This window comes from Pseudochaenichthys georgianus, chromosome 24, assembly GCF_902827115.2.
Source record: "Pseudochaenichthys georgianus chromosome 24, fPseGeo1.2, whole genome shotgun sequence".
In the NCBI taxonomy this organism is placed as follows: domain Eukaryota; kingdom Metazoa; phylum Chordata; class Actinopteri; order Perciformes; family Channichthyidae; genus Pseudochaenichthys; species Pseudochaenichthys georgianus.
Window position 1 is genome coordinate 31,122,939 of NC_047526.1, and position 24,602 is coordinate 31,147,540.

The 24,602-nt window shown below is 41.5% G+C and overlaps 1 protein-coding gene across 6 annotated transcripts in view; it reads left to right on the top strand.

Annotated features, from left to right (window-relative positions):
- The window catches only part of LOC117439499 (dystrobrevin beta-like), a 35,641-nt gene that overhangs the window by 3,799 nt on the left and 7,240 nt on the right, over positions 1–24,602 (top strand). For 5 of the 6 annotated variants that reach the window (XM_034075401.1, XM_034075402.1, XM_034075400.2 and 2 more), the window contains exons 2-15: positions 2,765–2,816; positions 12,590–12,678; positions 12,923–13,003; positions 13,319–13,532; positions 13,647–13,732; positions 14,066–14,220; positions 14,425–14,524; positions 14,847–15,013; positions 15,807–15,931; positions 17,209–17,280; positions 17,749–17,823; positions 18,344–18,419; positions 18,586–18,665; positions 21,615–21,728. In XM_034075401.1, coding sequence (XP_033931292.1) covers positions 12,591–12,678; positions 12,923–13,003; positions 13,319–13,532; positions 13,647–13,732; positions 14,066–14,220; positions 14,425–14,524; positions 14,847–15,013; positions 15,807–15,931; positions 17,209–17,280; positions 17,749–17,823; positions 18,344–18,419; positions 18,586–18,665; positions 21,615–21,728 — 1,433 coding nt within the window. In that variant the 5' untranslated portion in view covers positions 2,765–2,816; position 12,590. Of the gene's footprint in view, positions 1–394; positions 497–2,764; positions 2,817–12,589; positions 12,679–12,922; positions 13,004–13,318; positions 13,533–13,646; positions 13,733–14,065; positions 14,221–14,424; positions 14,525–14,846; positions 15,014–15,806; positions 15,932–17,208; positions 17,281–17,748; positions 17,824–18,343; positions 18,420–18,585; positions 18,666–21,614; positions 21,729–24,602 lie in introns of those variants that run through there. The other variant, XM_034075399.2, reaches the window with a different exon arrangement.

The following is a 24,602-nucleotide window of genomic DNA, read 5'->3' on the forward strand; positions in this document are numbered from 1 at the left end:
AGGCAAACCACTGGTGACAGCTGCAACGTTTACAAATTCCTACAATAGAAGAGCTTTCAGAGGAACGTGTTGGTCCTGCCAATGAGTGTCATCGATTTATTGTGTTACCGTAAAGAGGCATTTAGAGGATAATTGGAGCCCATAGGTATTTTTGTGACGTCAGTTTCTAAAGTTGCTGCATACTGTATGTACAACTCACACACATACACACACACACACACACACACACACACACACACACACACACACACACACACACACTGGTCAGCTCATGTCATGCTGATAGTGAGAATAGCGAGCAGCTGCAAATGGTCATGTGATCATGTGGCATGCATGGTGTGTGTGGTGTGCAGACTGAGGGTGGTAAACACCCTCTTACCCCTCTTTGGTACCACCTCGCCTTCCTGACGCCTGTTTCTGTATTTGTGTCCTCGCTGTGTTGCTTCTTCTGTCCAACAACCCTTGAGCTTTTTGGATTCACACACAGATCACACCGGTGAGTCGAGAGTGTGCGTAAGACAGAGTGGTTTTGAAGACTGTAGCTTTCACGTTTTAGGCCGAGAGCAACTGATTCTTAAGAGCAGGTGTGAAAGAGAGAGTTTTTATTTGTTTTCAGGAACATTTGCCTTCTTCAGGTGTCGGGCTGCACACACAAGTTTAACCACTGCTCAGATGAGATACTGTGTGTGTGGGCATGTGTGGGTACGTGTGGTAAATGCACAGGTGCACTGGTTGGGTGGTCTGACTCTGCACTGATGTGCAATCCTCCTACACACACACGATCACTCAAACACTGTGTAGTGAGAAGAGAGTGAAGAAGTAAATGTTGACGACGTTAAATGTCATAATATTTGCATCATGCTGTCATGCATGATAGCTTAAGAAGGCTATAGGTTACGCAGCGTCCACACGGCGGCGTGCGTTGAAGCTTGCCGGGGGGCGTGTCTGAAACTCGACCAACAACCAATCGCATGAATCTCCCGCCCCGGACACACAAGCACGCGGTTTGATTGGCTAGAGCTTTTACTGGCATATGATTTGATTGGCTGGCGCTTCCGTCGAAGCTTCAAAAGTTGAACATTGCTCAACCTTTGAAGCGAGCAATGCGAGCAAAGCGAAGTGACGCTCCCACAATGCAGTTCGGCCAAGCTTGACTTCACCCCATTCAAAGTGAATGGGCAGAAGCGTTGAAGCTTCAACGCACGCCGCCGTGTGGACGGGCCGTTAATGTTCAGATAAATGGCTGCAAATAATGAATATCATTATAATGGAATTATTGATCGATCTGTGTATTATTATCATTGATGTATTTAATTTGTATTAAGACTACAGCCACACTATTTCCCTTATTCATTGTGATGTCAACTTGCTCGATACAAGTGACACAAAAGGCTGTGATATATCAGAGACTTCCATGGTTTTTGTATTTGTTAGTTGAAAATGATTGATACTTAATTGATTATTCCGCTAAACACATCAGGGATGAATTCCAAACTTAAATTAAAGAAGTCTTTCAGTGCTTTGTTGAAGCTCGGTCTCCTGATCTAACTGGTGTGAAAGTGGGCGACATGTTATGAAAGTACAGCGGAACATCTCGTGGCATGTTGACAGTTTTCAATGTGATGATTCTAGCAAGTGTGGCGTTTGAGGGTAACAGGAACATCTATTTCTGGTCACTGATATGTCAACATGTCTGCTGATAATGTGCAAACACATTTGAACATAGCTTATGGGCGTTAAGTGTTGCAGCTTTTTGGTTGCTGTGGCATTTCAAGAACTCAAATATAGTCAAATACTCACTTACTGTATCAGCTATCTGTCTGTCTTGCTTGACACCCACTGACAGCATGTGACTTCCTCTTGTCATGTGCTTGACTGATATTCAGGCTCGATGTCGTTTACATAACTATATTTACTTTAGGTTGTCTTTGCATTCACACCTATCCGTTATAGCTGTATGCAGGAATTTAGCCTTAACATAGGCTAATGCAGGAGCATAATTATCCTGTTTTTTTGTTTGTGTTCATAAGGCTTGAGTTAGACTCTCTGTGGGACGATTATTTTGTAGTCTTTGTTGTTGACTTTGCTGCTGTGAGAGCTTGTTAAACACTGCCATGTCAGTTCCTTATAATTATCATATTTTGTTTTTGGGAGGGTTTTGTTGCCACCTGGCAGCGGTTCAGCATTTGCTGTCCTTTCTAATATGTTTCATCAAAACACTGAATAATTATAACTTGTTTCCAGCTTCACAATAATATATTCTGTGCATATGTCAAGAAGATGGAAGAATTTGGTTTGGATTGACTTTAATAAGTGTAATAACCTGAAATTATCCAAATTCCTGTGTTAAGGAGTAACTTAAAATGATAAGCGTGAGTGTTTCATAAGTAGAGGGTGTACTTTGTGATCTGTTGCTATATCAGCCCTGGTTTTAAGAAAATGATTAATATCCGTGATGGCTGATATGAAATACTACCAGTCAAAGTCTTCCATTCAGAAAAACCTGCAATGCATCCGTCATAAATACAAAAAACGATCCCTTTTCACATCAGCTGTGACAACAAACGATAAATAACACGAATGTATTTATAGAAAAATGGATGTTTATAGGTCTACAGAATGTATAGAGATGTGGGAGAGTGTGTACCCGACAGAAAACTGTGTGTCCTTCGCTACCCACAAAGAACTTTTGGCATTATTGTCTACAGACTGAAAAGACTTTTCAAATTGCTTTTCCCTTCTCTCTCTCTCTCTTCTTCTCCAGACCCTCCATTATTGAAGCTCCTCTGTCCTGTGTGACCCCCGGACACAAAAAGGTATGACCACACACACACACACACACACACACACACACACACACACACACACACACACACACACACACACACACACACACACACACACACACACACACACACACACACACACACACACACACACACACACACACACACACACACACACACACACACACACACACACACACACACACACACACACACACACACACACACACACACACACACACACACACACACACCTGTTGTAGTATCTGACACTCACACACACTGAACATGTAAGCATTCAACTCATTCAACATTTTCTAAACCCATCTTAAGCCAGAAGTGTTGTGAGACTGAAAGTGTGTCCTCTCAGGAGTGTGTGTGCTGTTTGTTTCGGTACAGCTCAGCAAATGTCAGCCGTAATAAAGCACCACGGTGCAACAGAGCAGTGTGCATTGCCACCCACACACACACAGAAAAGCAGCACATGCTTATACCTTTCTCCACTTCCGTTCACTTTGTTGTCTTCCTCTTGTCTTCTGTCGTTAACTTTGCAAAACAGAGACACGGCACAAATGAAGTACTCTGTCAGACATCTGTTGCTAAAACTTGGGATTTTCCATTAAGTGTGTTTCTAGACACCGATAAGTGGTAACAAATCTAGATGTTCACTGCTTATCATTCACTAATACAGTTGTTTGATTTGTCCACAAAACAACCCCATGGTCTGAAAATGGAATTTCCACTGCTCTGTCCTGATGTGTAGAAGTCTTTGAGAAAATCTTCTTTACTTGATTTATTACCTCAGTAAACATTGTCCTAATGACTTTATGGTCTTAATGGCTAGGTCCAAGTCTTCTCCAATACAGCATGGTGTTTATTTTGTAAATTAGAGTTAAAAGGACAATAAAGCTGGGTGTGCTCTAGGGCGGGATTCCCTGTGATTGACGGGTCGTTACCAGGGCGATGTTTGAGCTCCCCTCTTGTGTTATTGTCTTATAACTTTAACCCTCTCAGTGGGTTTTTAGTCAATGAAAGTTAGATGGTCGCAGAACATATTTATTTTACACTATCTATGTCATTATCAACTCGATATGTAATCCAAACAAATGTCTCTTCTACCGTCTCAAATATTGCAATGCCTTTTATGTTTTAACAGCCTAAAAATGTTCGCAATTGTCATAACTAAAACATTGTATTTTCTGCCATGTTCGTCAAATAGTCCAGACTGAAAAATCGAACTGTAACTTGAATGGTTTCAGGATAATGATGCGTTTACCTCCAATAACATTAAGCTTGGTTTGACCTACTCTTATTATTTTGAGTTAACTTTGGTAAGGTTGCTACTGGCAACACCATTTATTTATGAAACAGGTACCTGGGTAAAAGTCTGTTTTGAGTTCACTTTTATCCAATATTTGGATGTATTTCCTGTGACCAACCTTTTTTCCTTTGACCCAGTGATTGGGAGAACGGCAGCCAGGCAGTTCCTGGCTCTCTGACTCAGTTGGGGGTAATTGCGGGAAGGATAATTATATCTAAGATAGTTTAAAGCTAGCAGAGTTAAAATAGGAAGCAAACCTCACCGACCAAATGTTCCCCCGTGTCAACTTTACACCAACAGACAGACATAGACAGACAGGGTGTAGTTATCGCTGAGGCTGGAAATAACAATTACGCACCATGGGAGTCCAGGGTGGTAACTGGTGATCTAAGGGGAGGCTCTTTTTGTGGCTTTTGTCACGTCCAAAGCTCTTCGATAAAGTTTTAACGAGTCTCTATAAAACTGTGGCAACAACCACCTGTTCAGTTTCTTTTTTTTGTATACTTATGTTTTTATTGAGTTTTCACAACAATAATAACAGAACAACAAAACAAAATACACACAAATCAGTTGTAAAATAAAGCACAATAAATACTAGTTGTCTGAAGACCTTCAATATTCACACATACCGTACAAGATTGAATTATTTATTCACTTACTCATTGGTGTCAACCATGTAAATATTCTACTTTTCCCATTTCCTATTGAATGCATTCTCTTGGATTCTCAAAACATATGTCAACTTTTCCATGACAGAAATATCTTGAACAATTTCCATTCACTGCTCCTGAGTTGGAGCGTTCACATTAAGCCAATTTCTGGTTATAGCTTTCTTACTCGCTGCAAGTAAAACCGTAATCAAATATAGATCGCCTCCCATCACAACAATGTTCCCAAGATACATCACCGGGCAGGTATTTGGGATTCCATAACCCAAAATTATTTTGACAACTACATTAAGCTTCTCCCAATATGACCTTATAACCTTATCTTTCTACAGGTCCAGAAAATGTGCGAGTGGTCAGCCTCCGTGTTCCCACACATCCTCCAACACTGTTGCTGTACACCAAGTTGCCTGCTCTTTATTTTGGGTGTTATGAAAAAGAGAGTCAGGTTCTTCCAGCAGAATTCCCTCCATACTAATGAGTTTGTAAATTGCGTCTCGAACATTTGAAACCATTCTTCCTCTGACATTTTTATTTGTAACTCTGCTTCCCATTTTGCTTTTATGTAGATAGTCGATTTCCCCCCAAAGCCCGGTAGAAAGCAGAGATGATCCGAGACCCCTTCTGCTGATACGCATCCACAATCACCCCAGTTACAGTATCTAAAGATTCATCTGCATTTAGCCTGATCTCTTTTACAAAATAGTGACTTAACTGCATGTATCTAAAATAATCCCTGTCTGTAATACCATATTTTGCCTGCAATTCCTGAAAACCCATCAATTCACCCTTTTCTGAAACCGTACACATTGCTGTTATGCCCTTTTGTACCCATCCTTTGAATGCTGGATCGTACACCCCTGGTTTAAAATTGGAATCGTATGCAAACCACCTGAGCGTGTGTGTCCCTCTCTTTAATTTGTATTTTGCTACTACAGCATTCCAGACCTCTAGTGTAAACGCAACTATCGGATCCATTTCACCTCTCAGAGCCCTCACCAAATTCCTATCTCCTACCAAGGCCTGAATGTGGTGACCCTGCACCTCCCTTTCCATGGCTTTCCATCCAGACTCATAATCTGGTCTACACCAGTAGGCCAAAGGTCTTAGTTGGGCTGCATAGAAGTATTCCCTAAGATTTGGTAAAGCCATTCCCCCTTTACTTTTAGGCAACTGAAGTGTCGTAAATCGTATTCTTGGTTTTTTACTATTCCAAACAAATCTAGAAATCATCCTGTCCCAGGTTATGATTTTTTTTGTGGAACATCAATTGGAAGAGACTGAAAAAAATACAGCAGCCTAGGTAGGATATTCATTTTAACCGTTTGTATTCTGGCACTGAAGTCTAAAGGGAGGGTGGACCACCTTTCTACATCCTTTCGGATATTGTCAATTTTGTTATAATTGGCTTCAAACAGGTTAGAAAATGTTTTGGTTATAGTTACACCAAGATAAGTCATTATTTTGGAATTCCATTTGAGTTTATATGCAGGTCTAATTTGTTGGGATGGTGAGTAATTGAATGAGAGAATTTGAGTTTTTGTTACGTTCACTCTACTCAGTTAATTTAAAGGACTAGTTCACCATTTAGGAAAACTCATTTGCCTGCTGGAATCTGACGGCGTGTTTCCCAAAAGGTCAAACCGTTGCTTTAACACTTAATAATCGATCTGCCTTGTTCAAGGACTTCTCTGTAATTGAGGTCAGTGTTGGCAAGGGGACACATACTCGAGATTTAACACTCGGTTCTTAAGATCTGCAGAAGGTCACGGTTGGCAGGTCTTTTAATTCTCCTGCTATGAAGGAGTCGGCGTGTCCCAGTTTGCAACTTTATTTATCCTGAGGACATTTGTTTTCCCCCAAGTTTCATTTCAAATGATGATGCCAATCTAAGACCCACTCTATTTCCTGTGCAGGCCCAGAACTGCAATGCCAAACAAGCAAACTATCTGATTACTGTTCTGTAACATGAGTCGGTGAGTAAGATGTTTCATAAAATTAACTGGCAACTTTTTGAAGAAGAAACAAAGTTATGTAAAGGAATCAAGCCAAAAACACCAAGCAAATAATGGTAACAGCTTTCTAAAGGTTTGGATGTGCTACTCTGCTTGTTTTTATGAAATCATCTAAATATCTTTTCATTTGGACTGTTAGTTTTGGTTGAAAATAAAATATGAAAATGGACGACCTCAGGCGTTCCCAAACACATGGATAACAATAAAACCGGATTTCTCCTTTTATAGTTGTAAACTCAGAAAACAAGTCGGAGCTGTACTTGTACAATATATCTCTCTCCTAGCTCAGCTCCTGATGTATCTGTGTACCCCAGTTTTTTATCAAACATATGTCTGAGATATTGAGCAGTTTTGGTCTGGTAACATGAGATGTCCTCTTGGCTCTAACAAAGGTTGCAGAGTGTGTTTCTGGTGTCTCACTCAAGGGCATTTTGAAGGAGTGGCAAGACTGTTGCTATAAGTTGTCCAGATAATATTTTGATCATAAGAATAAGAAAGTTACACTTAAGTGACTGGTAGTATCAGCAGCTTTTAGAGATCGAACAGCTGTATGCAGAGTGTGTGATTGTAAGAGAGAGAGAGTGTGTGTGTCTCTGAAAGAGCGGGTGTGTGAGAGAGTGACTGAAAGGAGGAATCTTTCCTTTGTCTGGATGAAGCATGAAGTCTCCTGGGAAGCTTTCAAATCCCCTCTGGAATGTGTGTGTGTGTGTGTGTGTTTGTGTGCATTGTGTGCAAGTGCCAATTTCTTAAGGAGTGCGTGTGTGAGTTGGGGGTTGGCTTGTCACCACATTTATACAAGGAATTTCATTTCATTTCAAACCTTTATTTATATAGATAAATCCCATTGACATCATTGATCTCTTTTTCAAGGGAGACCTGCTCAAGTAGTAGTCTCAATAGAACAACAAAAGGACATCATCCAGCATCATTTACATAATTATCCACATAAACAGGTACCAATAGCTTCCGATTGAGTAGCATCCAACCGAGCTTTAAAAACATTTAGTGGCACCAGATTGTTCAGTTTCCATTTAATTTGCAGACTATTCCAAGACAGAGGAGCTGCGCATCTAAAAGCTGTCTTCCCTAAGACAGTCCTAGCAGTTGGCACATTTAATAAAACCACAGCATTCGATCTCAGGCAGTAGCCACTTACAATTCTCCGTGAGATCAGGGAGCAGATATAAGATGGAAGTTTCCCTAACATGGCTTTATATATACAAATGTACCAGTGACTGAGCCTCCGTACAGTTAGTGAAAGCAAACCAGCCCTTGCATACAGGGTACAGTGATGGGTTAATGCTTTACAGTTAGTAACAAATCTTAGTACACTGTGATACGCAGCATCTAACTTGACCAGGCAATTGGCAGGTGCATTCATATAGACCAGATCCCCATAGTCCAGCACAGGTAAAAGGTCACAGTGACTAGCCTTTTCCTGGCCTCAAGCGAGAAGCAGGACTTGTTTCTGAAGAAGAAACCTAGCCTAACCCTCAGTTTTTTAAGCAAGATATTGACATGAAGTTTAAAAGTGAGACAATCATCAAGCCAGATACCCAGGTATTTGTAACAGGTAACCACTTCAAGTTTTATTCCTTGCGTAGTTACAATATCTAAAACAGGCTCTGGTGTCTTTTTAGCTTTAGACAAGAGCATTACCTTGGTTTTATCCACATTTAAAAGAAGCTTTAGTTCAGAGAGCTGAGTCTGAATAATGTTAAAAACAGCCTGTAATTTAACACCAGCCTCCTTAATGGAGGGACCTGCACAATACATCACGGTATCATCCGCATAAAAATGTAAAGTAGCTTCATCCACATTTTCACTTAAACTGTTGATGTAGATGGAGAATAAAAGTAGTCCTAAAACAGAACCTTGTGGTACACCATTTGCATTGTTCAACCACTCAGAAGACAGTCCATCAAAATGAACACATTGGGACCTTTCAGAGAGGTAGTTCACAAACCACCCACTGCATGGCTGGACATGCCCATACTGGCTAGCCTCTGCTTTAAAATGCGATGATCGACGGTATCAAAAGCTTTGGACAGGTCAATAAATAGAGCTGCACAACTCTGCTTATTATCTAAAATACTCGCCAAATAATTCACCACTTTCATCGTGGCAGTGATGGTGCTGTGTTTCTTTCTGAATCCTGACTGATGTTTAGACGGGATGTCATTTGTACATAAAAACTCCTTTACCTGTTCACTCACTAGGCGGTCAAGAACCTTAGCCAGAACTGACAACTTAGAGATTGGCCTATAGTTATTTAATAAGGTGGCCTCCCCTCCTTTCAGCAAAGGCAGGACATAAGCTGACTTCCACAATTTTGGAATTGTGTTAGTGCTGAGGGAGAGGTTAAAAAGAGTAGTGAGAGGTGGAGCAATAAAATCTGCAGCTATCTTTAAAAAGAAAGGTTCTACGTTGTCCGGGCCAGCCGGTTTCTTAGGATCTAGCTTGGTTAAAGCTTCACGAACAACATCAACAGTAAAAGGGGTAAAACTAAAAGGGTTTTTCAATACACGTTTTTCAGAGTCACCGACTGTAGTGTTCACAGAAGCAGAGTTAGTGACAGAATCAAATGGAGAACCACAGGACACAAAATGCTCATTAAAGCAATTTAGCATAGTAGCCCTATCCGATATAGAGCCAGATGCTGTGGTAAGGCACGGAGGTAGGTCATTACGGATATCGCCGGTGGATAACGATTTAATGGCTTTCCAAAATTTTACAGGATTATTCAGATTCTTTGTGGTAACTGACAGATAGTACTTTGATTTAGCACTTTTGAGATGTGAAGTGAAGCTATTCCTTAGCTGCCTAAAGCGCAGCCATTCTACCTCTGAGCCTGATTTCCTAGCCTTTGCCCAGGCCTTGTTTCTCTCATGAAGGAGACTAGATAATTCAGCAGAAAACCAAGGATTGTCTCGTCCCTTTACGTTAAATTTACGCAGGGGTGCATGTCTATCAATGATCTCCATAAAACCAAGATAAAAATAAGACCATGCGGTTTCTACATCAGCACACAGATCGATTTTACCCCAATCAAACCCAAACAGATCATGCACAAAACCCTGCTCAACAAAATGTTTTATGTCTCTCTTAATGATAATGCGAGGTTTAACCTTTTGGACTTTAGTGTCCCTAGTTGTGGCTACAACACAGTGGTCACTCAGATCATTTGCAAATACTCCCACAGATGAATATTTATGTTGAACATTAGTTAAAATGAGATCAATTAGGGAGGATTTATTAGGGGACTTAATGTTATGGCGAGTAGGACTGTCCACAATCTGAGTAACATTTAAAGAGATACAAAGGTTTTTAAAATCCTCTGACACTGCAGTTAACCAGTCCCAGTTAAAATCTCCAAGTAGCACTATTTTCTTGTAGTCTAGTTGCGATAAAAGATTTTCTTGCGAAGGCAAGGAGTCTTTGACAGCTGAGGGGGGTCTGTAACAACTCACTACCATGACCTGTTGACCCTTTGCCACTTCTATATTTATGGCTAAAAATTCAAATTGCTTACTGATCGATTTGGAAACTAATGTGGATACACTGAACTTATTCTTAACATAAATGGCAACGCCACTACCTTTATTAGGCCGGTCGGTACGATACACATTAAAACCATTTAAGGCAATGTCAGAGGCCAAAATAGATTTGTTTAGCCATGTTTCTGATAAAACAATAGCGTCAGTCGAGCTCGCCCAGATACGGACAAAATCTAGTTTACCTAACAGACTGCGCACATTCAAGTGGATGAAACCCAACCCAGACCTAGCTTTAAAATCAGCAGGAGTAGCGATCTGACTATTACTACTGGGCGGACCAGGGTTAGGTTGTACATTTCCTGACAGTAATAACAACAAAACCAGGCATCTTTTCCTCTTAAGCGACACGCATACATTGTCATCTAATTTAGAAACACTGGAAAAGTCTGCGAGAGTGTGATTTGAGCTTAAGAAGCAGTCCTGAAGAACCATCATCGCAGGAAAACAAAAAAGACAAACATATTTTGTCGAGCAGATTGTCTGTGACAAGGCAACCGGTAATTGTTTGAGCAACACATACGAACCTTTGCAGGGGATGCCCACTGCGGGTGGCAGAACAGACCTGAATTCAGTAGACTTCTCAGAATGACTAGAGATCTTCTCATAGTCCAAAACAGTTAACAGGCACAGCAGAATCCCGATATGGGCCATTTTTCCCATGCAAATATTTGTGTGTGTGGCACTTCAGTGGTTTAGTGTAACTGTTACCATGGCGACTGATATCCTGCAGTGTTACCTGATAGCAGTGGTTTACAGCTAACTTTATTTTTGTATTCTTCCTTCCTTCCTTCCTTCCTTAATACTAATTTGTTTTGTTTTAATTCCTCGCTTTCTTTCTTTCTTTCTCCGATTTCTCTGTCGGAATTTTCCTCCTAGTTTGTCTTGTGCTTTTTCTGCATGTAAACGGTCTGCAGAGTCACAAACCCTCAAAGTACACCCTGTACCGAGTAAAACTCTAACACAGAAAAGACCTGTCTATGCTGCCCCAGAACGCCTCGTTGGAGATTTTTCTTTTTCCATTGTTTGCTTCTTGGGTATAGTGGCGTATTTCGGGTATAGTGACGTAACGTCCGCGGAGCCGTTACGTTTGGACCAATCCGCGGACTTCCTCATACACACACCCTTGGCGGGACATTGCGAGGCTCGCTGCTGCGAGGAGCGGGATACTGTGAGCCGGCTCACTGGTGTGGGGTCGGCGAGACACCGCGGAACTCAGCCTGGGCACACACACAAACTCCCAGCCAGGCTGCGGGTGTGTGTGTGTTCGGGCTGTGTCTCACTGTCTCGCAGACGGACACTGGGCTCACAGGGAGGGGGGGGGCAGGAGCTCCAACAAGCCGTGTAGGACAGAGAGTGAATACACATACTACACATACTACACAGAGATGCAGTTTGAGAAACCAATGTGAGTTTGGAAAATTGCACAATATAAATGTATTCTAGTCGACCTCAACAATGGAATTATGATCAGTAGAAATGGCCATGACATGGGACCTTTAAAAGGCATAGGCATTTTTATTGTTTTTCTTTTTTATTCTTTAATTACTTCATTCCTTCTTTTCTTTCCTTCTTACTTTCTGTCTTTCTTTCTTTCTTTCTTTCTTCTGGTCTTTCTTTCTTTCTGTCTGTTACAGTCCGCCCTTCCTCTCTTTATCTCTGCGCCCTTGTTAAGTTGTGTAAATGCCAGCCTGCAGATCAGATTTCCTCAGCTGCTCCCATTAATGTGTTTATTTACCGAGCACTCAGCTCATCCTCTGGTGGCCCTGAATTTGACTCTGAGTTGCTGCCTGTAGTTAGTGTGTGCGGGTGTGTGTGTCGGTATGCATTCAGTAGTCCTGTGTGTAAAAATAAAAGTCACAGTTACACAGTGTCAGTGTGCGCTCAACCTATTTACTCACTCGAGGTTTCCATCCAAGGTTTATCTGATTTCAAAGTCACTTTTTTATAAAAAAGTTGAACAATTCGAATCCACCAGAAACATGTGAGAGAACGTCATTGAATGCCGTTTGTCATTGTTGCCCATATTTCTTATGAAAGACCAAAACAGAAATGCATTGAGTCAAACAATGCTCATACATTTACAAAACATATAGTAACACAAGACCGGGACTGCAGATAAACATTTGATGTAATCTAGATCTGTAGAAAACCTAAAATAGTTAGTTTTTCATTACATTTTTGAATGCGTTGGAATAGATGGAATCCCAGGTGCTGAGTTTTTCCTGCTGTTTTGTGTTTTGTGCAGGATGGTGATGGAGGAGGGGGGGCAGAGAGACCGAGGGAGGGGGACTCCAGTGGCAGAAACAGAGGGGAGACATATCCTCGTAGAGCTTGGTGAGTAACCCTTGACCCCCAATATAAGCTTACCATGGCCTTTGCACAGCACCCAGGATGTTCTTCTTTCCTTTCCTTTATTGTTCTGGTTGCAAAATGTCTTCACGTGCATAACTCCATATCCATAACTCCATATTTAGCATGCTGAAGATTGATGTTCATTCAAGTGGTTATCTTTTGAGATGGATGGCATGTCCCCCTCTTACCCAGCAGAGTTTGTAAGCGTCTTGTTCTTTTGTCACAGGGGAGCAGAACTTGGATGCCATCGTTCTCTCTACGTATCGAACAGCCTGTAAGATCAGGTTCATTCAGAAGAGATGCAACTGTAAGTCCTGCCAGGTCTGCTACTGCAGGGGAACATTAGTTGATGTTGAATTGTATCTGTTGCTGTTTTTGTGGTTTCTTTTGCACTTGTTTTATACTTCAAATTATGAATACAGAGATTTGAATGTCAAATAACTTTGATATAAAGCAGCTTGTCTGTGTGGGATATTTAAAATTGAGTTTTCAACTTTCTGTTGACTTGACAGAATAAAGGAAAAACATCAGCCGTCACAACAACTGTGTCGTTTTCATATGTTGAAATACACTCAAGTCACTATGGGTGAATATTTGACTGACTGTTTTCGTCTCATTCCAGTGCATCTGATCGACATTTACAACGTGATAGAGGCGGTGCGGGACGCCGGTCTGAACGCGGTGGAGCTGAACGCTGGTATCTCGGTGACCCGACTGGAGAACTTGGTGTTCTCGCTGTTCAACCAGCTCAGCAAGCGCCTGCCCACCACTCACAACATCAACCAGAAAGAGAGCGCCGTCCTGTTAGTCGAGTTCCTACTGGCCGCCATTGACAGGTAAATAAATACATGAAAATGTGTGGATGTTGAAGAAAGAAATGTGATCCTTTAAACATGTGAAAGTGAAGGTCACATATGCTATACTAATACTTGTATTTGTGTTTGTTTCAGTGAGCCTGACAGCCGCCTGACGGTGCTCTCTGTGAAGGCGATGCTGGCCATACTGTGTGGAGGGAAACTGGTAGATAAACTCCGCTGTGAGTACCTGTTGATACCGCTTTACTATAAAAACACACAACAGATTATCTCAATGCATCCAGAACTTGCAAATACCCCTTGATAAATTGTAACATTATCAGAGTGAAATTGTTACAATCCATTAAACCATACTTATATCAGATCTATCATTTTACATTTATGAGAAAAAAACTTGATCTCACAATTTGGAGTGAGAGAAATAAATATTGTTTTGGAAAATACAATGTCGATGCTGCCGTATGTTAAAATAGAGTTATGCTACCATTTAGTTTGTTTATGGTTGGGATGAATAGTCAGTAAATATATGTATAATGTATTTGTTGTGCTTGTAGATGTGTTTTCTCAGGTATCGGACTCCAATGGCGTGTTGGTTTTGTCCAAGTTTGATTCTTTTCTGAGGGAGGCTCTCAAGCTGCCCACCGCTGCACATGAAGGACCGTCCTTTGGCTACACACACACCTTGGCACGCTCATGCTTCCCGCAACAGGTCCGCTCACACACCTCCTCCACTTCTATTATGAGGAATTATTTCATAGTTTACAGTTCATTTTATTTTATTTTTCTTAGATGTTACCTCTAATACAGCTGTTACAATTTTGACTGTTTTTGCAACAACCCATTTCCTCTGCGCAGCGCTAACTTATTTCCTGTCCCTGAATTTCTTTGTCTCTTGTAAATGTTGTTTGTGTAGAAGAGGGTGATGCTCAACATGTTCCTGGACATCGTGAATGACCCTCCTCCGTGTCTTGTCTGGCTGCCTCTCTTGCACCGCATGGCCAATGTGGAGCATGGTACACACACACACACACACACACACACACACACACACACACACACACACACACACACACACACACACACACACACACACACACACACACACACACACACCACACACACACACACACACACACACACACACACACACACACACACACACACAAAATATAATAGAATTTGTAGCATATAATAAATAAAAATGTTAAACACTTTCAAAGATTTTTTATTTAAAAGTATAATTTAAACAAATGAATAAAAGTGAACTTCTGAAACTCGTCTGTGAAAGACTTTTGATGATGGATTCGTCCTCTTCTCTCTCTCTCTTTCTCTCAGTCCATCATCCCGTGTCATGCTCCTATTGTCGTGGCAACGGCATGACGGGGTTTCGCTATCGCTGCCTCCGTTGCCGTGGTTACCAGCTCTGCCAGAACTGCTTCTGGCACGGCAACGCCAGCAGCTCTCATAGCAACCAGCATCAGATGAAGGAGCACTCCTCCTGGGTGAGTCTCTGCGTGGTTACTCATTCAGCACACCAGGGGGCAGTGTGTGTGTGTGTGTGTGTGTGTGTGTGTGTGTGTGTGTGTGTGTGTGTGTGTGTGTGTGTGTGTGTGTGTGTGTGTGTGTGTGTGTGTGTGTGTGTGTGTGTGTGTGTGTGTGTGTGTGTGTGTGTGTGTGTGTGTGTGTGTGTGTGTGTGTGTGTGTGTGTGTGTGTGTGTGTGTGTGTGTGTGTGTGTGTGTGTGTGTGTGTGTGTGTGTGTGTGTGTGTGTGTGTGTGTGTGTGTGTGTGTGTGTGTGTGTGTGTGTGTGTGTGTGTGTGTGTGTGTGTGTGTGTAACACACAACAGATTATCTCAATGCATCCAGAACTTGCAAATACCCCTTGATAAATTGTAACATTATCAGAGATTTTTTTTTACAATCCATTAAATCATACTTATATCCCCAAAAGAAAACTGAAGAGCGAAAATGTTTTTAATGAAGGATTAATTTATTAATAGATGGAAACAAAGTTGATGAAATATTAATTTCCAAACATGGCATAATTTCTCTCATTAGTGATTCAGGGATACATCTCTGGTGCAACACAATCCTCTTATCACAGGAAACCCATCCTTATAATCCTCAGCAGACTTTACATATCATTTACAGCAGGATTCAGTTTTGGGCTCGTTTATATTCTCAGCTTATCTGCTTCACGTCAGTATTGTAAAGCACTTTTCATCAGTGTCATTAAACATACACAGCTTTTGGATGTTGACCTGATATTTATTTTTCTGGTTGTTTGTGTTTGTAGAAATCTTCAGCGTCGAAGCTTGGTCGAGCCCTGAGCAGGACTCTGGGCTGTGTGTCGTCCAGAGAGCCCCCCCATCCTATTTACCCAGAGGAACCTGAGCGGACCCTCAACCTCTCCAACATAGTGTAAGAACTCTCAAACTCACACACTAATGGTAGTGAAGGGTTCAACCAGTGCCTTATGTCGGCTATGGCTAGATATTCCACTTACTTCTCAGCATGTGTTACATGTGCTACTTCTTAGATATACATTCCAATATATTAATAGTAAAGGATTAGTATTTGACCTCCATTCAATATTTACGCTTTTTGTAAGTCAATTGTATTTGATGTGCATTCACCCTGTAAATGCCGCTCATAACCACGATGGGCACTGATGAGCAAAAGTAACACCGTCTCACATGTGGTGGCAGTATAAATTGAAATGTTATCTCAGCAGTATGTATGGAAACAATGTTACATCGAGTCAAGGATACTGAAGTAGGGCTTGGAAACATAGTTGACAACAAAATTCTTTAGCACTTATTTTGTTCGTTCTTAGTTACAATGTTCTTGTAATGATCAGCAACAAAAGTTTTTTTTAATATGTTGCCATTCCTTTAAAGTTTTATCCACAATAAAACTGATTTAATTTCAGTCGGATGAAGGTTGTTGTAGAAGCATAGGAATGCTGGTCATTACTATTACTATTCATGACTACTTTTTTTACGGTGTTGTATTTTAGTGTTGCCTCTGTGTTTAGTGTCCTGCCTGTAACTTTGTGTGGTCGTGTTACCACTCAACAGGTCTCTCTTGAAAATGAGACCTTGTGTTTCAATGAGATCGACACCTGTATAAATAAAGGCTAAATAAAAAATGACAAAGTGAAACATTTACATCCAAGTCGCAGTCTATTGGCCAAACCTCAAATAACACAGGATCTCAAAAGTCCCGCCTCTAGAGCGTTTCACGTTGGTTGCTCCGCCCCTAAGTGGTGGTTTGATATTGAAACATCAGCAGACCGGGTCATCATTACAGACCTCCAGCACTGCGCATATTATCAGGCCAGACACAGAGAGGATCGCAAGTATCACAGTTGTGAGTATGTTTACAGTTATGATGCTGCGTCATGTTTATTCCTCTCTCAAACTTTAATTTTTCCTGAAATTCTGTATTTTTCGATTCCCTTGGTACGCACTCTCTCTCTCTCTCTCCCTCTGGTGATCTTTGCCCTGTCTGTGTTTGCTCAGACTAGAACAATTCGCTATTGCATGATTGCACTCAGAATCACGTGAGAGAGAGTGTGAGTGTAAGAATGTGTGTTTTCTGTCAGGCAGGAATTTGTGTTTTAATAATAACGTGTTCCAACTGTTGTTAATAGGGTCTAATACATTGTATACGTGTGTTTGTTTGTGTCTATGCAGCCCCTGTCGCCCCATTGGGAACACCAGTGAAGCCATGTTGCTGTCCTCCCAAGTGCCCGAGTCCTCCAAGAGGTAAATACACGAAGAGTAAAAAAAAATCCTGTTATGCGTTTTGTCATATTTTGTTCCGTCTTAAAATAAGTTTGCATTTTCTGGACTTTTAAAATGACTAATTCCCACTGCACAAACTTTTTTTTTTTGTAGTTCCAGTTTAAGTTAGACATTTGAAACGTATTTCCATCCGGCTGTTTGAGTAATGAAAACACCAAGATGTAAATGATTCAGCGATTCTATCGAGCCAAAGTCGAAACATTTTTCTATAATATATTTTACAAATAAATATTACATGAAGTCTTTGACTGTGCTGTGAGCAACATGACCGCAGTAGAGCGTGCTGATAAATACATAATGCATACAGAAAGCAAAACATGACTTTCAATTGTATAAAAATCAATAAAATATTTCAAGATTTCTGTGGTATTTACTAATTAAGTAGTAGATTAAATTCTCAGCGTAAACAAGTTTGTTTCCTGTCTCCAGTTTGGCAGCGGCTCAGCGGATGAACGAGGAACACGCTCTGATCGCTGCGTACGTGAATCGCCTGCAGAGCCCCAGGTGAGAGTACAGAGCAGTGGGACCCTAAATTAGACAAAGTGTATCCAGTGTGGTTTAGGATCATCGTAGTGAAGAGCGTAAACAAAATAAATATATGTGTAAATCATCTCAAGCTGTTGTTTGCAGCTTGTTATGAACTGTCTCTCCATTGGGACACATAATCATTTTACATGCTATATTCTTATAAAACGTCTTTAGAGTTAAATCAAGGGACAGTCTTTTGAAGTGGATCTGTTTTTAAATAGTGTTTCAAATGAAGAAGTATTTATTAAAATAGAATAAAGGACACAAAATTAGTGGCAACATGTTCTCCTGCAGGCTGTGTTCATGGCTGTTGTTTGATTAAAGTGCTGAATGCACAATAAAGTATAGGCTTCCATTGGTCAGCTAAGTGTTTACAGGAGACATTTATTTGGAAAGAGTTTGAATGCTCATTAGTTTATTTACTGTGTGTGTGTGTGTTGCGTGTGTGTGTGTGTGTGTGTGTGTGTGTGTGTGTGTGTGTGTGTGTTGCGGACAGTCCCAGCAAAGCAGACGAGGAGCACAAACTGATCGCCCGCTACACCTCCCGACTGGCAGAGACGGACAGCGCAGCAGTGAGTCCACAACACACATATAAATACACAGTTGGGAGGTTCTGTGTGCACCGAGCTCTGACGCACAGCCCTGGGTGGTCTCTAACTAACTTCATCTTTTGAATGTTACAGGATGAATGATCAACCCACAGTCAGTGAGCTCCATTACCTTTTATTTTGCCTTCAGGTAATTCCTAACCGGAGCATTAACTTTGATGTGAACAAACAGAAGAGGGAACTCATTGCTCAGCTGGAGTGCAAAAACAGGTATGTGGGAATAGCGGACGAGTTATTCATTTTGATTAAATCCTTTTTTGTTTTTCCTCATGTTCTCGTAAGCATGTCGCACAACTTTGTTTGTCTTTAACTGTGAAGGGAACAGACTTTCTTAATGTAACCAATGTAACGTCCGAGGTGTTAAGGCTTCAATGATACTTCTGTGTAACAAAAACTCAGGAACTTAGTACTTTTTGGAGCGTCCCAGATAGCGCCTCCGTTTATTATTGTCGAGTCACACCACACTCTCCACCACCACTCCAGGGGGGTATACTACGAAGCAGGATTTTCGCTTAGCCGGCTAACTTCAGGGAAAACTCGGGGTTTCCGGTCCTACGAAGCTGGTTCTCTTTTTAGCAGGCTCGATCTCCATGGTAACTTATGCTGTGCGGCTAATCTGGTCGGGACCAGGGGCCTATACTACGAAGCTGGTTCAACCTAACCTGGATATGTTTGAGTTAGCCGGTTGGCCTAATCCAAAACATACGCGCTCTCACTAAACTGTACTACGATACGGGTTATCAAGTGGATCGCTCAAGCCAGCCGTGTCCTATCTAGTTAGGTGCGCGTTCACATGAAAGGGGTGGTATCTGGAGCATTCGACCAATCACAAACATGGAGAAGCATACTGACAGCGCAGCGTCATACTTCCTGAATGAAAAGTGAACTTTAATACTAGTCAAAAATTAAGAAGTTAAACTTTAAACATCCATGACTTAAACACTTGATCCAGGATCAAAGCCACAGAGCTGCACCTGCAAGGTGAACACAGCTGGGAACAGAACACGTGTTTGAATGCGTACATTAACAGGTTTATGATATCACTGCCCCGTCTAAAACACGATCTGACTTCAATTACATTTGTCTCGAGTGTTTCGTCAACTTAATGTGTTGCTTAAAATAATACTTCTGCATACAGTATGTGACACTGTGAGTGTTGCACGGCCAGATACGGCTCAGCTGACTCAGATAAGGAGATATGATATATTATGAAGTGATATGCCGCGGACTGTACTTAATGTACTCTGATCCGGTTACTTATGTTGTGGCCGATATTTAAGTAAGCTTTCTTAACGCTAATGTTATAATAGTCAGATTGCTCTGAAGATGGAGGTGATATTCTATTCATGTTCACGTTCACACAGTCGGTGATTTTTGCCGGCCGTCTTTCCTGCGACGGCAGCTTTTCTGTATTTCCTTTCTCCTGTAATATGACTTGATCGCTTTAAACTCCGCACACTGAGCTCTGATTGGTCAGCAGGCGGTGCTTTCACTGAGTTGAGCTCTTAGCCTGCAACCTAACCTGGTCCCGACCAGGTTAGCTGCTTAGCATATATTACCATGGAGATCTAGCCTGCTAAAAAGAGAACCAGCTTCGTAGGACCGGAAAGCCGGAGTTTCCCCTGAATTTAGCCGGCTAAGCGAAAATCCTGCTTCGTAGTATACCCCCCAGGTTAGGTTGCAGGCTAAGAGCTCAACTCAATGAAAGCACCGCCTGCTGACCAATCAGAGCTCAGTGTGCGGAGTTTAAAGCGATCAAGTCATATTACAGGAGAAAGGAAATACAGAAAAGCTGCCGTTGCAGGAAAGACGGCCGGCAAAAATCACAGACTGTGTGAACGTGAACATGAATAGAATATCACCTCTATCTTCAGAGCAATCTGACTATTATAACATTAGCGTTAAGAAAGCTTACTTAAATATCTGCCACGACATAAGTAACCGGATCAGAGTACATTAAGTACAGTCCGCGGCATATCACTTCATAATATATCTCCTTATCTGAGTCAGCTGAGCCGTATCTGGCCGTGCAACACTCATAGTGTCACATACTGTATGCAGAAGTATTATTTTAAGCAACACATTAAGTTGACGAAACACTCGAGTCAAATGTAATTAAAGTCAGATCGTGTCTTAGAGACGGGGCAGTGATATCATAAACCTGTTAATGTACGCATTCAAACACTTGTTCTGTTACCAGCTGTATTCACCTTGCAGGTGCAGCTCTGTGGCTTTGATCCTGGATAAAGTCTTTGAGTCATGGATGTTTAAAGTTTAACGTCTTCATATGTCTAATTATATAGTTGACTTTTCATTCAGGAAGTATGACGCTGCGCTGTCAGTACGCTTCTCCATGTTTGTGATTGGTCGAATGCTCCAAATACCACCTCTTTCATGTGAACGCGCACCTAACTAGATAGGACACGGCTGGCTTGAGCGATCCACTTGATAAAATAAGAAAAGTGTCGGTCAAAGGTCTTCTTTGTTATGTATTGAGCTTTAAAACAAATTGATATTATTCGATATTAAACTAATTATAGTAGATTAACTACATTATTCAAAAGTTTACAGTAATTTACAATAACACGGGAATAATAAACGGAGCGCTCTCCCCCTCTCCTGACAGCCCGTCAGTATCATGCAGCTCGTGGATCAGTAATGAGTGACCCGACAGTGAAACTAAACATATCTATAACTAGTTACGGTAGTTTGAGAGGTCATTAAAATAGTTACGTGTGATATTCTAACCTGAAGTGTTTTGTCCGCTCACCGCTGCAGGTGAATATGCAGAGCTGCGTGTCGACTCATCAGCAGCAGCTGATCTCTCTCTCCCGTCAGATTAGACTTCACTCGCGTTTATGTCCATATCGATCAGATCTAGCTAATGATATGACTACCTGCTTATCAAGACACCTACAAAATAAATTAGTGTTTAATCTTCACAATCACTCATGTATACAAAAATCATATTTGTCTACTCTCTGCGTATACAGTATGCATTTTGTTTTGGTTTTTGCGTCTTAAATGCCACTGCTCCATATAATCGGTGAAAGCCTGCAGAAGCTCGGGTGTGTTCTTGTTTCTGTCTTCACAGTCTGCTCAGTCGTGTAACTCTGCCCATCCTTAGCTGACCATGTTGTATGTGTTTTCCTTTCCCAGAGAGATCTTGGCAGAGATCCGGAGTCTCCGTGTGGAGCATGACGCAGCGTGCCAGGCCAGCCCGGAGAAAGGCGGCAGTAACCCCACGCTGCTGGCCGAGCTCCGTCTGCTCAGGTAAACACACGCTACGCCATGGATCTGCCCCGCAAACATAGTATAACAGCTACGTGTGTTTTGTGTTGACACACCAACAGAAATTGCCACAGTGTCAGATTTGGCGGGAAATCTGCGGCGTTGCTTTGCAGCACAGAGGGAGAATGCTTTATGGCAGATGGTGGTGACAGACGGTCGACTTTGTGTTAAAATCGCAACATGCTCATGCTATTTCAGTAATAAACAAAAACCCCAAGGGAGAGGAGGGGGGCTTGATACAAAGACATAACAATTTTGCTCTAGAGAATTGCAGTAATTTCCATCAAATCAGAATCAGAATACCTTTATTAGTCCCACAGAGGGATATCCCACATGGAAGGATATCTGTTTGTTTTGCTGTGCAATCCACTGCTCATCGCTTTGGATTTGATTGTAGCATCTGTTTACGTAATCTGATTCGGCAAGTTCTTGTGGTAGAAAAATGATTTCAAGTCAAACTGGAAGAAGCAGGATGCATTTGTGTATATAGAGAGAGGCGAAGTCCCGCCCATCTACTTCCGACCCATGGGACCTTAATTCGGAAAAAGTTTGTATTGAAGTCAATGGGAGAGAAAGATTATCTTTTGATCCCGTTTGAATTGTGCCACGAATTACACATATGATGTTTGTCAATCTTAAGGAATAATTTCCATGTCAAAAAAGTCACAGCTTGTCGTAAAACTGTTGAAATATAAGACTATGAAAAATACGCATCTAGAAAGACTACAAATCCCAGAGTCCCGGTCCCGCATGCTGGCTCTCACGGAACCGACTAACTCCGGTTCACAGCTCTCAACGTGCCCAGACTTGGAGTGATGTTCTTCTCTTTTAATACTTTGCGCCTCGTTCTGAAAGAAGAAGTGAAATGTTTCAACGTGACGGCCGTCTTGGTGTGTGGTGCGAGACGGGAGATGTAGTTCATTGAGCGGTTTCACACAAACAAAGTGTTACTTCACAGTTTTACGACACATTTCTATTTTTTGACCTGCAAAATTATCTTTTAAATTACAAACATCATATGTGTAATTCGTGGCACAATTCAAACGGGATCGAACGATAATCTTTCTCTCTCCATTGACTTCAATACATACTTTTTCAGAAATAAGGTCCCATGGAGCTCCCCCGGAAAGGGAGGGACTTCGCCTCTCTATTATACGGCCACTCGGGGGTGCCAAATTCAAAAGCCTTCAGGTTTTGGAAATCATAATGTGTACTGTGGCATATGGTACATTCGACATATGTGTGATTGAGTGTGCTGTTTTTCAGACTTGTGGCTGAATAATATGCATGTGTAGTTCAAACTGAAACAACCTTCATGGCGCACAGGAGCTTACACCAATAATTCAAGGTAACAACACCACATTTGATGATTCTGTACCTTGAAATGACCAACTCTCCCCTCGGTCTTCACATCTCAACAGTGGATCATATTTATCCAAAGTCTAAATTAAAGTCATTCTCTGTAATATTGTTATCTGGAGTTCTCTAATGCGTCAAATATTTCCAGCCAGCAAACTAGCTAATGGTTTCTTGGCTGTCTTAATGCCGCATTCATATCCAGACACACATATTATTCTGTCAAATTCATTTAATAATACAGATGAAGTAGTTATTTTGTACTCATCATAATGACCCAAATCTGGAGTTTCCTCCGGACTCACTCTTATTTTATTTGTTTATTTACTCATTTGTCTAAACATGTAAAGAGAAGCCAAGCAGGAAAGAATAGCGTTGATGCTCCTGCTTTAATGTTTTCAACCTCTCATGCTGACCGTGTCTTATTTCCTGCTGCCAAGTCACTGTAAATAATGAGACTTGAGCTTAATTAAGTCCTCAATATGTTTGAAAACCTTTCAGCTGCATTAGGTCCTTGATGCTTCTGCCATTTGAGAACCAGTTACATCAGACTCATGATGTTCTCTTGTCTGTCCTCTCTCAAAACCTCATCTCTCGCTAATCTCCTGAAACAAATGATCACCCAGAATAAAATCAAGGATTTCACACGCTGGATACCTTCAATCTCCCAACATCCACGTTTACATCTGTTTGCTCTACCATTTGCATTTTCTCTGGCAAGGCTCTCGCCTCACTTTTACTGTAACAAGTTGAACTCTGTAATCCCAGGTTTCAAGGAGGTTACTGACCTCTCAAGACTGAGAATACTCCAAGGAGAAGGAGACGAGGCACATCTTGCTGCCCAATATGTATACACATGCCACAACCTGAGGGACAGTGAATCACACACACACACACACACACACACACACACACACACACACACACACACACACACACACACACACACACACACACACACACACACACACACACACACACACACACACACACACACACACACACACACACACACACACACACACACACACACACACACACACACACACACACACACACACACACACACACACACACACACACACACACACACACACACACACACACACACACACACACACACACACATTAAACATTAAACATTTGAAATGACATTGTTTCGTTTAACTTTCATGCCAATAAAGCCCCTTGGAATTGAATTGGAGCGAGAGAGAGAGAGATTTTTTTGTGGCCGTTCACCAACTTTGTTTTATCCTTCGTTCACCTCATGTTACCACCTCCGGCAGTCTGGAGGATTGTGTGTTAGTGCCTGCCAGGAATGGGACGATGGAGCATCCTCTCACTCTATTTCTCATTAAGTAGATTGTGGTGAATTTCCATTACTGCTACGACCATGAGTATCCTCACATAGGGTTAGTGCTCGTGCAGATCAATGCCGTGTATGTGTCTTGGTGCAAATAATGGTGTCCAAAATAATATCTGGGGATTTGAGACATGTGT